Source organism: Dermacentor andersoni, chromosome 1, assembly GCF_023375885.2.
Source record: "Dermacentor andersoni chromosome 1, qqDerAnde1_hic_scaffold, whole genome shotgun sequence".
Classification (NCBI taxonomy): domain Eukaryota; kingdom Metazoa; phylum Arthropoda; class Arachnida; order Ixodida; family Ixodidae; genus Dermacentor; species Dermacentor andersoni.
Genome location: NC_092814.1, coordinates 192,584,880 through 192,599,764, shown reverse-complemented (window position 1 = coordinate 192,599,764; position 14,885 = coordinate 192,584,880). Strand labels below are relative to the sequence as shown.

Sequence of the window (14,885 nt, the reverse complement as noted above, 5' to 3'; positions counted from 1 at the left end):
CAACCGAACTTATTAGCGGACGCTTCACTGAATAGGTCTTGCATATATGAGTGACTATATTCGTGGGCAGTAAACATACTTTTCGCGCTTCATGAGAAGCGTTCCGACCGCGTTTCGCCGATGCCTCACTAGAACTGGAAACTCAGGGGCCGTGAAGTCACCTTAATGGCTTTAGAGGTCACTTATTCAAAGAGGTTTGGAGGGGGCAGGGGACGGCATCTACAAGCGAGCTCACTGATTTCGTGTTTTCACCACTGCGCATCGGCCTACTAGCGTTTCGTCCCAGCTGCGAAGTCCTAGGCCTTGCGCTAAGGTGCGTTGACGTCACCATAAGCGCAGCTGCACAACGCAGCAGCACCTACGCTGTGGTGTGCAGGGCTCTTGAGCGATCCTCTTCCGTTTACACGTGCACTGCCGATTTCTTCACAGCGGCACCCTGACTCCCGACGTGCAAGGCCGGGGTGGCACTCGGCAGCCCCTTTGCATGCAGACCTACAAGCATTTCTTCCCGGCCTACAGGAGGCCTGGCCCCACGAAAGACGACCTACTACTCGACACCGCATCGCAGCACCAGGATCACGTCATCGTCGTCTGCAGAGACCAGGTGCCGTCATCGCACTTCCCTCCAGTTGCCCTGCATGCAGCTATATTACGTAGTTTATGCCATATGTACAAGCGACACAAAGAGCAAGCATAGATAAGATGTGCCACACGTATTACGATACAGCATTACTTAGGACCGGGTAAATGAATGGCACAAAAACATATAATGCATGTTTTGTTACATTCAAACTTTTTTTCAGCTGTAAAACACAAACTCACTTTAACTATTTTCATCGACTGCTTTAGCCGCTGTTCTCCAAACGCCCGCTCTACGCCGCAGCTTTTCTTCTTTTCTCTCTCTAGTGGAAACTCACGGAGAAGCTACTCTTGTGAGTTTCACATTTTTTTATTCCATCGTCGTTCCGGTAGAACCACCTCTCTCAGAAACGCTAATGACCTATTCATTAGCAAATATGTTAAATGAAAGCGCGCGGTTCCAACGCGGTTGTGCCACCATCTGAAGTGTTAAAGCTAGCCAGACATTACTTAAATGGAGGAAGCGAATCTCGCCAACAGCTGCTCAAGCGTCGGACTGCCGAGAACAAAAATAAAAGAAAGAAAGGAATCAAAACACGCACGCACGTTAAAAAGCAGTTAACGCAAACAGCCCTGCACACGCAACCTGCATACCTTTGAGTCCCGTTCATTCAGAGGTATGGTTCGGTTAAGGGCACTTCGTGCGCATTCATAAAATAGAAAGCCAACCAAAACGGATGGTGTTGTTTCGTTGAACGCAGTCCGGTTCGAACAATTTTTGGCTACTGAGTGTTTCTCAAATTATAGTCAGAAGAACCCAGGGTTTTCGAGAGCGTTAGAACCCGAGGGAACACTTTTAGAGGCGCGCCACCAACCAACATCATCTATCCAGAGAGCGAACGAGGCGCCTGGTAAGGTATTTGGGACACCTTACCTCTGTGCATGAAGTTCCTTTGTCTGCATCAAAATAATACCAAATCAAGATCAAGGAAGAGCGTTGCTGTTTAACGAGACTTGGGGCTTCAACTTTCTCCAGCATAGTTAGACTTTAAATCGAGAAATCCGCAGAGTACAATCAACCTCTCTATATGGCTTTCATATGTTACGAAAAGGCATTTGATTCAGTAGAGATACCAGCAGTCATAGAGGCATTATGTAAGCAAGGAGTACACGACGCTTACGTAAATATCTTGGAAAGTATCTACAGAGATTCCATAGCTACCCTAATTATCCTCAAGAAAAGTAGGAAGATACCTATATACAAACAAAGGGGTCAGACAAGGAGACACAATCTCTCCGGTGTTATTCACCGTATGCTTGGAAGAAGTATTCAAGCTATTAAACTGGGAAGGCTTAGGAGTAAGGATCAAGAGCGAATATCTCAGCAACCTTAGATTTGCAGATTAAATTGTCCTGTTCCGCAACACTGGGGACGAGTTGCAACAAATGATTGAGGACCTGAACAGAGAGAGTATAAGAAGTGGAGTTGAAGAATAATATGCAGAATACAAAGATAATGATCAATAGCCGGGTAAGGGAACAAGAGTTCAGGATAGCGAGTCAGCCTCTAGAGTCTTTCAGGAGTACGTTTACCTAGGTCACTGGGGACTCTGATCATGAGAAGGAAACTTACAGAAGAATGAAAGTGGGTTGGAGTGCATTCGGCAGACATTGTCAGATCCTGACTGGAAGCTTACCATTATCATTAAAAATAAAGGTGTACAATCAGTGCATTTTACCGGGCTAACATATGGAACAGAAACTTGGAGACTGACAAAGAAGCTTGAGAACAAATTAAGGACCGCGCAAAGAGCGATGGAACGAAGGATGTTAGGCGTAACGTTAAGGAGACAGAAAGAGAGAGGTGTGGATCACAGAGCCAACGGGTATAGCCGATATTCTAATTGACATTTAGAGAAAGAAAATGGAGCTGGGCAGGTCATGTAATGCATGGGTTAGATAACCGGTGGACCATTAGGGTTACAGAATGGGTGCCAAGAGAAGCGACGCGCAGTCAGAGGACGGCAGAAGACTAGGTGGGGTGATGAAATTAAGAAATTTGCAGGCGCTAGTTGGAATCGGTTGGCGCAGGACAGGGGTAATTGGAGATTGCAGAGAGAGGCCTTCGTCCTGCAGTGGACATAAAGTAGGCTGATGGTGATGATGATGATGGACGCTCTCGTTTCTGCTACCTAGTATTACGTTTCACATTTATTGGCCACCACGAGGGATAAGTCGGGCGTTTCAGTGACGCCATTTACAAATTAATAACCACGGGGTATACATTCAGCAGCCATCAAACTGCAAAACGAAGATGTGCCTTCTCACCGTGCACTGCCTTTCGCTCACTGCAGCAGCCGTCTTCGCGGTACAGAGGGCAGCGTATACAGAATAATTTATTTGACAACTCCTGCGCGAACGAAGAAAGTATTGAACACGTCCTGTGTTTTTATTCCCGTGATGACGTCCAACGCCACCCTCTTCGGACAGCATTAAACCGGCTGCCCTCAAAACCGCTTTCAGAAGCCAGGCTCCTTGGACCATGACCTTGCTCGTCCCTGCCGCAAAAAGCAACGAGGGCGTTCTACAATACCTGAACTTGACAGGTCTCTGCGGCTGTTTCTACACTTTGTGTGCATAAAATGTGCGCACAAGTGGTGCTATCTCTTGCTTGCATTTTTACAGCGAAGCTGCATATGGCTAGTAGACCAAAAACCGTGGGCCGATCCCGAAGATAGTGCAATACCAGGCCGACCCGCGGCGAAGGTGAAGCAGGCTTCAAGTACTCCTCCAACTTGCAAAAATAAGTTTAATGGATTGGGTCCAAATACAACCCGTATCAGTTATTAAGTTGATTAGAACAGATTCTACACTTTGACCTGCTTCGGCCGTGTCTACGTACGCACCGCCCTCTATTTGTCGGCGTTCCAAGCGCTTGCGTACCTCCATTCCGTTCCTTCCGCTCTCCCGCAGTGGCGGTTCCGTCGAAACGTCACGCGTGTCTAGTTTCCTCCGGCTCCTCGGGTTGGCCGTCCTGTCGTCCACGCGAATGCGTATAAAATCATGGTAAATGAGTCCCCACCTATGTTCAAAATTCTGTGTCACCTCTCTGACGTATGCTAAACAGCTTCACTCGTCATCCACCTTCACAGAGTGGAATGGCTCATAATTTTTCTCTATCTTTATCCCTTTATCTATTTTCTCCAGTACAGGGTAGCAAACAAGACGTGCATCTGGCTAATCTACTTGCCTTTTCTTGCTTCTTCCTTTCTGGTTGGGGATCCTACGAGTGAGAAGCTGTGACAAACAACTTGAATGTGCCTAGATGCTCTCACACGGCAGCAATACATCTACTATCGGCATACAACTTAAAAGACACATTCAATTCATCTCCCTTGGGCACATAGCATAAGACACACATACTATACGCATAGAGCTACAGTGTACTTACAGAGACAAAAAAAAAAAACAGAAAACTACTTGGTGCTCAACGATGCGCCCCTGTGCGAACTCGTACTCCCCAGTTCCCTCATCCCACTATACCCCACTATACCTTACCCCACAAAGGGAATGCATTTGTGTACATCCGTAGAGAACCCTTCCACTTTCTAGCACTTCCCGACTGCCGTGGCCACAGGGCAAAAACTTGAAGACTTACAGCGCGCACTAAAAGACACGGACGAAGAAGAGAGACGAAACACGAGCGCTCATGTTTCGTCTCTCTCCTTCGTCCGCAACAAATAGACCGCTCGACTACTGGACACACTTCATGAAAAGATATATATATTTTTACAACTCTGACAAAACTTACGCCCTTTGTGGCTTGTATTGGCCCCCCACAGTAATCGTAATCTGTCTTGCGCGCATTTCCTTTCTTTAACATGAGCTCTGGGTTCTTTCAGGTCACAAACGGCATGCGCTTATCAGCATCACATAGCGTTCCTAAAAGGAAATTAGGGAGCCACGAGTGTTAAACAAAGAAAATACACAGGAGAATGCATGGCGACGAATATCGTAGGGGAAAAAGCTAAGCCCCAAAGAGCATAAATTTTTCTTAGAGGGTAGTCCCAGCTTCCTCCAAAGCCATCTGGAGAGGTTAGAATTTTCCTTCGTGCTCGATGAACCGCGTCGTCACATCGTTTAAAAAAGAATGAGCCGCATTCACTGCAAAGTGATGCGTTGTTCGAATATTGGCGGCTGAGCGCTCCACCTCCGCAGCATCCTGCACAGGCCCCCTGGTGTTAGGTCGCGGTACTACGCAACTCTGCTCAACGGACCTCGGGTACTGCGCTCCATCTAACGGACATCGAAGAAAAGCGATCGAAGCTCTCTCGTTGGCGCCATGAGCGAACGCTCTCGTGTGGCATGGGATAACGGTGCGTTCTTTACGAACACGACCACTAATCGTACGAATGCAGACACCGCATAGAGAACGCGACACGCACAAGCTCTGTTCACTGTGTGGTGTCTGTTTTTGCATCGGAGGATAGGTGTTTAATTTATGTTTATTTTCTTGGCTATGGCCTCTAGGCAAACCTAGAAGATACGAATTCATAAGTGTGCCGGCTCACGGAAGAGACAGGCAAAATAAGTTTGCTCCGACGACACCTCCGCACGTGTCGTCGCTTTGTAGCTTTTTGTTTGACTAGCTGATTGATCCAGTCGAGATGTCGGCGTAAAGCCATTTCCAGATTTTTTTTACGTCAACCCGCCGCGGTGGCTCAGTGGCTGTGGCTGCTGTTGCTGCTGAGCACGACGTAGGAGGTCCGGTTCCTGGTCGCGGAGGTAGCTTTTCGATGGGGGCGATATGCGAAAACGGTCGCGTACTTAGATTTAAGTGTACGTTAAAGAACCCCAGGTGGCAAAAATTAATCCCGAGCCCTCCTCTAAGGCGTCCCTCATAGCCCCCTGCGCAATAATGGGACGCTAAACCGCACAATTGTTGTTATAGTCATAAGAAGCCAACAAACACTGACGCCAAGAACAACACAGGGGAAATTTCTTGTGCTTAATAAATGAAATAAAGAAACGACGAAATAATGGAAATGAAAGTGGATGAAGAAACAACTTGCCGCAAGTGGGGAATGATCCCACAACCTTCAGGATCGTTCCCCACCTGCGCCAAGTTGTTTCTTCATCCACTTTCATTTCCATTATTTCGTCGTTTCCTTATTTCATTTATTAAGCAAAAATAATTTCCCCAACGTTGTCGTTGGTGTCAGTGTTTGATGGCTTCTTATGATTATGACTAATAAAAATCTGGCCCCTCGGTTAACGCCTTTGCCGTTCTTTGCCGTTCGAACTTCTTCACTAGCTTCCAATCATAGATTTTGCGCAATGCGACGCGAAACGCAAGTGTAATAACAACGGTAGAAATGGTACTGTTTTACTCACTTCGTTCGTATTCACAGCAGTAGTTGTCGTTGTTTTTGTTGTACTTGTTCCTCTCCATAAATGGCACACAGACACCGCGGGGCAGAGGCCAAGAATGGGGCGGTTTGGAGAAAATGGATGAGGAAGGTTTACGAAAAAATATACTAGGGGAAGACGAATTCTGCTCAATGTTCAAACTGTTACAGTCATCTTGCCAAGGTGAATAAAAAATAGGCAAATAATTATTATAATTTACTATTTTAGGAAGGCAATCGATTGGTGTCAAGAACAGAGCATTTCATCGCTGGGCAAGCATTCTGGTGGCTGCACGTTAACGTGGAAGCTCCAAACGAAAGCAAGACATTGACGTTCATGCTGGGATCGCGCTTGTTAATAGGAACTTCTAGCACTCTTCTTCTGAGGAAAATCATCGGCATGCAAGGAGGAAGCGTTGAATTGTTTCCTGTTCCCCGCACTGTATACACAAAGGAGATGCCGCCGAACCAGCTTTGTGTGTATAGAAATTTAGTGTCGGGATGCGGCACCGTGGCCTCGGTAGTGTAACCTCTAGTTTGCATTTTGGACAGAGTTTACGGATTCAGGCGAATAGTAGGTGGCTGCAGTCAGAATGCGAGGCCAGGCTAGATTTATATAACTCGTTCATCATTGCCAATCTCTTAAAGCTAGCGGCAGTGATATATGCGGTTCGAGGAAAGGAAGAAACTAAAGGGCCACCCGTGGAAGCCTTTGCTAATGAGTCGGTACACTAACTCAAAGACAATCTTTGTGCCCAGACACCCAAATTAAACGTAGGAAACGCAAATGAGACGGAGCCAATAGATATAATGCTCTCTAATTTTTTTAGTAGCTACACGTTGTAAGCGATTAACATAGAAAGAGTGAGCCGGTGATATAGCTATTGATGAACGAGGGAGGTTCAGTCTGCGCAGTGGTAAAACTACAACTAAGAATTCTGCTAGACAGATAGGAAGTATAATTGAATAGGACCAATCTAGCGAATGAGAAAAAAATTTATACACCTGTCTTTTCATTGCTCTGTGGGGCATCTGTCGCTTTTTCTGCCTGCGCAGAAACCACCTGTAAACAGGGCCAATGGACATTAAAAAATAAAGTGGACTGACTAATAAACACTGTCTGGTGTCTTCTAAAATGTGTTTCATGCAGTTGTAGAAAGGTTTGGACTGTTAGTCGAAACCTAGCCATTAACGAAGGCACCCGCGCTTCCAGGTACAGTACCGCGTTCGCTACGAATTTGGGGAAGCGAAGGCAAAGGCGGGCGCATACCGTTCTATGAGAACAAGGGACGAATGTTATAAGCGGCACCTCCAGAGAACAGAACACACCCGAACTCTAATATTGACCTGACATACATGCTGTATATCATTAGTAGTGTGTCCTCTTACATTCCTAACCCATTATTGCTAAGCCGTAGTAACATTCCAAGAGGATGGCCTCCTTTCGCAGCAACACAGTAAATATGCGGTAGCCAATTGAGCTTACAATTATATATCAGCCCAAGACAATTCGTTTCTTCAACTTCGGGGATGAATTTGTTCTGATAACAGAAAGGTGACAAGGGATACGACTAAGTAATATATTGAAAAACAGTGGAGAAAAAACCGCCCTTGAGGTTCACACCGCGTCTGTCATTCTAGAGGCGATACCATTCCTTAAACAAAAGAAGCCTCTCCCCCTCAAGAACTCGGCTGTCTATCTTACAAAGTACCCAGGAGGATCTAGGGCATTCATTTTGTCCAACAATATTAGAGAGCTTTAGAATAAGGAGCCCCAAAGAGCTTTGCGGGTGTCAGCGTTGAGGCACGCAGGAGTGAAGAGATTTAGAATAGGGCTTCGCGTTTGCGTATAGCGTCGTGAGCTTGCAGCCCCATTACGGTGTCAAAGAAAAGCTATTAAAATAAGTAAATAATAAATAAACAAATAAATAAATAAAATATAACATTTTATGGTGAAAAGTATAACGTTGACATTCGCGTTTCCGCGTATAATTACATTTTAGAGGTTATTCTATCAGCACCCAGCAATTAGTTGAGCTTAGTTCTGAGTAACCAACTTTACATGCCTTCACCAGCCAAGTTAAGCCGTGTTAGGTATGCTAGCCAAGAAATTGACAATAGAATTCGGAATCACCGGTGTCAAATAGATCGATCTTCATAACACACGTTTATTGAGAGAAAGCGACAACAGCAGTCACTTCTCCTAGTTGGGAACTTCACGTGTTACAACTAATGACGCCCAGTTTGGTGCTAGGTTAGAATTGAAGCACGGCGTGAGACCGGGCTAGTTGGTATTCCTTGCTGAAGTGTCTAGCGCAGGAGTGGACACGTTGCACAAAAGGGCGACAAGGACAAGCGCAATTTCGCCGCATGCGCAGTAGCTTCGAAGCTATTTCTTTGGGGCGCCAAACGTTTGGGGCCCCTATTCTAAAACTCTCCATTGAATGCTGGATACTGTCATAAGCTTTGGCGACATCTAGCGTGACCAGTGCAGCAGATTGCCCGCGGCGCCATGCAAGATGAATTCGACTATCTGTGTCTGCGTGCGCACACCAGATGGGCCAGGCTGGTCTAAAACCAATTTGGAAAGGGCTCAGAAGTTCTCTGGTGTTCACAAACTTGATGATTCATGGCATGCAATATTCTTTTTATTAGCTTAACAAGGTTTGACTTTAACGAAATAGGCCGAATTCAGTTTCCACTGAAATGGTATCCAAGCCTTCTCTATATAAAGATTAACAAGAGCCAATAAGTCATCAGTACACTTCTTATACAAAATTTTTATCATTGCGGTGGTAACCCCATCCGGACAAGGGGCTGCAGCAGGCAAATTCCATATCACTCAGGACAATTCCGGTAGTGTTTCTGTGTTGTTTTATTTTTTTTCTTCTTCAATCGCGACAGTTCCCTGTGATTCTTTAAATAAAACTCCAGTCAAACGAAACAGCAGATCGGTCGAGTGCCGTTCGAGAGGAGTCTACTCTATTTGCTTCTCCAGGGATAAACAGAACTGATGGCAGGACAGTGTTCGAACGAACTGTATTGTTTTACTTGAATGTGCCTATACAAGGTGTCCCAACTGCGATGCACCAAGATTTTAAAAGTATGCGAATGCTACGTAGCTGGACAGAACCAAGGTAATGTTGTTTGCCGTCGCTTGTAGACACACATTTTTTTTGCGTTCCACGTAATTGCATAATTAATCTTAATGAATTAGTCAAGTTCTAAAATAATATAATTATATGAAACGTGTCAATGAGAGAATTGTAGAGAAACATGACAAACTCCCCATACAGCTTTCTCATGCCCAATACGTGCTACATAAAGGTGTTTTTCCGAGCGTGGAAGCCCGCGAATACACGCGACTGGCCGCTCGAGGCACTTTGCGTGTATTCGCGAATTACCTCGCAACACTTTTCATCTAATTATAACATTTGAGAAGTTGAATTAGTTAAGACTGATGTTATTAGGCGGTATGCAAAAAATTTATCTGAGTATCTGCAAGCGACGGCAAACAACATCATCTTGCTTCTGTCCAGCTACGTGGCCTTTGCGTATTCTTAAATCTTGGTGCATAATATTTGGGACAACCTGTATAACAATGTAAACAAATAAAAAGACAGATGAGGCATACTTAAATATCGTTTTTGCTGAAGTAATTCGCGCGCATAAATTCAGCGATGCTGAACATTCTCATCAGCTACAAGAGTTGAATTAGCGAACCTATTCGGCGTGCCTAATTATGGTCCGGTCATTTTAGGCGCCGCATCCCACTCTGCGGCCAACGAAAAAAGTAGAAGGTACTTACGAAAGTAAACAAAGTAGAATGCCACTTACTTTGGCAAATAACACCAGAAATTATTGTAGCAAGAGCCTGCAAATGTATTATGTCATATATAAATATTGTTTATGGGGCAATGATTCTGCGCAGGCGCCGAAGTTTGTCTCTTCTAGCCTAACCCTAAAGTATTAACACCTCTATGTGTAGAGAATGCCACTATAATAAGTTTTTTTTTGGTAGTTTAATTTCTTTACTTCTGTAAGATCTGGCAATTTCCTTTGAATGCGTTTTTTTCGTTTACGCTTCAAGACGGATTCCTAGTATACTTGTTATTTTCATATAACTACCGTCACCCGTTTTTCTTTCTCTATCTCTTTCTCTTAATTGTGTGACTTGGTGAAGGAACATGCTCCCACACGTTTAGAAGCACAGATGTGTAGGGCGTGTTCGTAATCCATACTCAAGGGGGAATGGCGTAAATGAACAGGGACGAGATAAACGATATACGCAGTGTACGACGAGAAAGACGATGCACGCTATGCACAGGGTTTGTGCCACTTTTCAATCAACGTCTTTCACGCCAACGCTTCAGCGAGCTGCGCCACGAATGCACTGGGTATGAGCCGCTCTTCAGCGTGCCTCTCGCCAACTTGGGTCACTGTGTATGTGACACTGGGTGTGCGTCGAGCGAGGGAACAATTCTCAGCGTTCGCACGCAACGGCGCGCTACGCTTCTCGTCTCGGAGGCCAGGCGCGGACTTCTCGGTAGCGTCACTAGATGGCGCAGCGTGTCCAAAAAGAAGCGCGAGAGGGGAGCCCGGTTGCCGCATGACGTGTTTCTCAGCGCTCGCATGCACGCACTGGCGCGTCATGCATTTTCATTCATTATGTATTTTTTTTTCTCGAAATACTGTCATTTCCTCACTGGGATTACTGGGATTGTTACAGGGGTAGGATGAATACATAAATAAAATGTACAATAGTATGGTGCTAACCACACAATATACGCACAATAGGAAAAAAAAATCCAGCCAATACAAAATAGAACCATTTTAACACAAACTATTAATTCGAACAAGCAGACTACAACAACGATAAAAACACAGTAAGTAACACGATATATGCCTGTGGCAAACGGCTTCTTTCGTGAGTTCAGTAAACAATTCTGGAGTGCACTGGACAGCAATAAGTTCATCCAAGGAATTCCATTCTCTAACTGCTTGTGAGAAAAAGGAGAAGCGAAATACGTTGTTAGTACATTGAACTTCTTGTAAGCTGAATTTATGTTTGTGGCGCATTTGTCTGAAAGAGTTGTACCTAATGTATGACTTGCGATTTAGCTTGGAACTATCGTGTAACAATAACTATAAAAATCTTAACCTGTTGATTTTGGCTCGGCTGAACAATGTTGCGATGCCAGCGAGTTGTAGCAGTTCGGTTGGGGAATCCTTACGCCTCTAACAATCGAAAATACACCGCACAGCCTTCATTCGGACTGTTTAAAGTGTAATAATATTGTTTTTAGTGCGCGGAAACCAACCCACACTGGCACATTCCAATATTGTTCGGACGAGACTGGCGTAAGCGAGAAGTCGTGTTTCATACGTAGAAATGGTAAGCGAACGTTAAGAAGAATTTATTCAATGCTTTTTTATATATTTTTTGTACATGCGCGTTCCAGCTAAAGTCACAGCTTATCATGACACCGAACTATTTATACTCTGAAACAATGCGTAGTATGATACCTTTAATGCTGTGAGGAAAAAAGAGGGTTGCGCTCTTGTTTGTTATGTTCATATAAAGTGTTTTCTCCGCGTTTACTACCATTTGCAAATCTGTGCACCACTGAGCTACTACGTTCAGAGAATTAGTAAGTTTTATTTGGTCATCACGGGTTTTAATTGTGTGGTACAGTGCACAGTCATATACAAACGGTCGAACGTTTAGTTAATTTGCTTAGTTATATCATTTATGTACAACAAGAAGAGCAGTGGGGCCAGAATAAAACCTTGCGGTACGCCAGATAAAACGGGAACGGTGTCTGAAACATAGTCATTATGCTGTACATACCGGTAACAGTCTCAGAAATCTTCAACGCGTGAGCGGACCATCTCCTATTAGGTATTTTAATTTATAGATAAGATTAAGGTGATAAGCGCGATCGAAGGCATTGGAAAAATACATAAATATTGCACCAATTTGTAGTTGGTTGTTAATGTCTCTGGCAAAGTCATGTAGTGTTTCCTACTAATTGGGTAACAGTCGAGGGCACAATGAAAACCACGCTGATTAGAGTGTAATATGTTGTTAGATTCGACGTATTCTGTTAGATATTTTAGGATAATATCTTCAAGTATTTTACGAGAGGTACATGTAAGTGAGATGGGCATGTAGTTAGCATGGGAACTATTGTCACCTGACTTGTGCAAAGGAATGGCTTTTGGAATTTCCCATTCAGCTGGGAGGCGACCTCCGCGAAGCGATGTTAAATATATGAGCTGAAAAAATCTTCTTACGGGTTCATCGTATCCCTTTCAGAAGGCGTTTTGAATATTATCTGGACCAGTATTTCTTGTCAACGGAGGCTTCGCGCAGGCTTCATGGCAGTGCCGCTAGATGGCGCCGATTGTTCTTTGGGAAGCGCGAAATGAGGAGTTTCGCTGCAGTAAGCGCCTCATACATAACTGGCTGTGACGGCGCCAGTTATGTCGCTATATTTATTGAATGCTAATTGCATTACCGTCGACAGTCATTGGGAGATAGTTCTGCCCAAATTTTTTTAAACATAGTTAAATAAATAAAGAAATGGCTTCAAAAAAAAAAAACACTATTACATTAAAAAAATGTCGGCTTATTTTTTGAAGGGAGGTTGTGTAATCTTGCTTTTTTTGCGGTTGTTTCCGTGTATCTCAAAACCAAACTGTACGGACAAAGCTAGCCTTTCCTGTCCAAAATATTTGCATTTCACGCTCTCCCTTCAGCTCCTCTTCCGTATTCCTGAATAACTGACATCTTGAACCGTGCAAAATGATACGTTCCATCATAGACAGATAAATCGCGAACAATAATTTACAAGACAGAGCACTTCACAAGTGTTCTATAAGTGATTTTACACCGCTTCTCATCCAATCGCCTCACACTCGGCGTACGAGCTTAAATTAGGTGACATTACAGGAATTGGCGAAAGCAATGCATTGCGGTTATACCTAATTGGCTCGCATTTGATTTGTCCACGATAGTACACGCCGGGGGTACGACACGAGGCCAGTCATTTATTCCGAATGCCGGACAGAAACCGCGAACGTATGCACATTAGCTTTGTGCCGTGACAAAAGTGCGTGACCAGCCGATATCTAATCCAAACGCCGTAATTTGTAACGATTCCCTTCCTGTGATTCTGTCCACATTTTTTGTTAATCATCCGTCTCGCCGAGGGAGCGATCCTGGTGATAGCGGGGGCGCGCCGGCTTCGTGCTAGTTAGCATCCCTGTATACGCTCCCGCGGGGAGCAGAGTTGCGCATAGGTCCGCCGTTATGCTCCAGCTCTGCAGTGAAGCAACTCCTCGAGCGCGCAGGAGGCAAATGCAGCGCGGTGTTCCATTTGCTTTCTTCTCTGCTGGTCGCGAGCTACAAGCGCCAACTGTTCACAAGCGGTTAGAAAGATGACACTTTATAATACAGGCTACTCTCGAACGATTGGAGCAGCGGAAGGGTGCCAACCCCCCGACATTTTCAGTTTGTATGTACATAATATACACGCACATATACAAACACACGCAACGAACGTACATATAGAAGCTCACTCGATCCCTCGAAATAAAATACTGACTGCGCCCGTGACTCGAACAGCTCAAAATTCGCATGTAAACGCGCATTACCTTGCAATAAAAAGCGGTGCAATGTTTTTCAGCGTGCATATGAAGTTTTCTCGCGGAGGCCGAAAGCAAGAAATGTTTTAAAGGGTGTTTAAAGAAAACTTCGCACATGTGTGGCGGACAATTATGTGAGCACATTTTGCCTGCCGAAACCAGACGAATAATGATCGTGACCAAGAGAACTATGGTGCCTGCAGTTATGTCAGTGACCGTTAACCACGACCGTCATTCATCGCTAACCTTCATTCACAGCTGCTGCACGTTTTCGATATATGCGGTACAGACACGTATATTTAAACGAATTTCAAGTGTTCACATGCACACATTTTATGCAGAGCTTATTTTTACGATTCATACCGCAAACTTAACAGCTGCTTCGTAGCAGCTGCTTCGTAGCAGAAAAAGATTCAAGATGCACGAGCTTCTAGATCAAATTTATTTCGTACAAGAGAATTGATGAGCAATGGCTGGTGGCAGCAGGGGATGAGTGATGGTTCTTGGAGCCTTTGGGGGCAGAATTCAAAGCCACTGGAAAGGTAACAAGTCATTAAGAGTAACAACAGGTTACTTTTATAGCACTATAATGACATAAGGTGGCAAACTTGCAAAGTAATTATTCACACATTGGAGACTGTAATATGAGAACACATTTTTCTTTATCTCTTCATACTACTGAGGTTAATTTACTATAACACAGCACTTATTAAACGTACAAAAATAATTCCACATTCCTCACGTCGGCTAAGGCTGATCGAACAAGCAACATATTGCGGGCGGTAAATGCTGAAGCTGTCACAGCTGTCTCATCAGCGGGAGCGCACGATGTTTTCGCATACTACAAAACAATGAACAGGAGTACATTAATCGACCTTACATGAAAAATGAGAACGCCGACAAAAAAAAAAAACAGTAGAGGAAAGCCAAGATGCAGCGGGAAAATCGTATCTGCTAGTATTTACTCTGTTTTGAAAATGCTGTTATAGAGCCGTATAGTCAGAACCATCGTACAAGCTACACAGCGAATCGGGCTAGTTGGTAAGTTAACCATGTTGGCGTATATGTGCAGCGCGAGACAGACGTGTCGTCCATTCTTTGTCCCGCGTCTGTGTCGTGCTGCACATATACTCCGAAAACTGCACAAGTGAACAACCTCTCATGCCAGACGTACGCATTTCAGCGTGTACAGGAGTGTTACTCGATATAAATGCTGCTTCAGTGTAAACAAGCCGAACTCACCTCTGT

General features: G+C 44.5%; 1 protein-coding gene and 1 pseudogene across 1 annotated transcript in view; one reads left to right on the top strand and one right to left on the bottom strand.

Annotated features, from left to right (window-relative positions):
- The window catches only part of VAChT (Vesicular acetylcholine transporter), a 271,655-nt gene that overhangs the window by 208,373 nt on the left and 48,397 nt on the right, over window positions 1-14,885 (top strand). The window contains exon 6 of the mRNA XM_050194793.3: window positions 430-604. Coding sequence (XP_050050750.1) covers window positions 430-604 — 175 coding nt within the window. The remainder of the gene's footprint in view (window positions 1-429; window positions 605-14,885) is intronic.
- LOC126547500 (U2 spliceosomal RNA) lies at window positions 3,292-3,473 on the bottom strand (annotated as a pseudogene).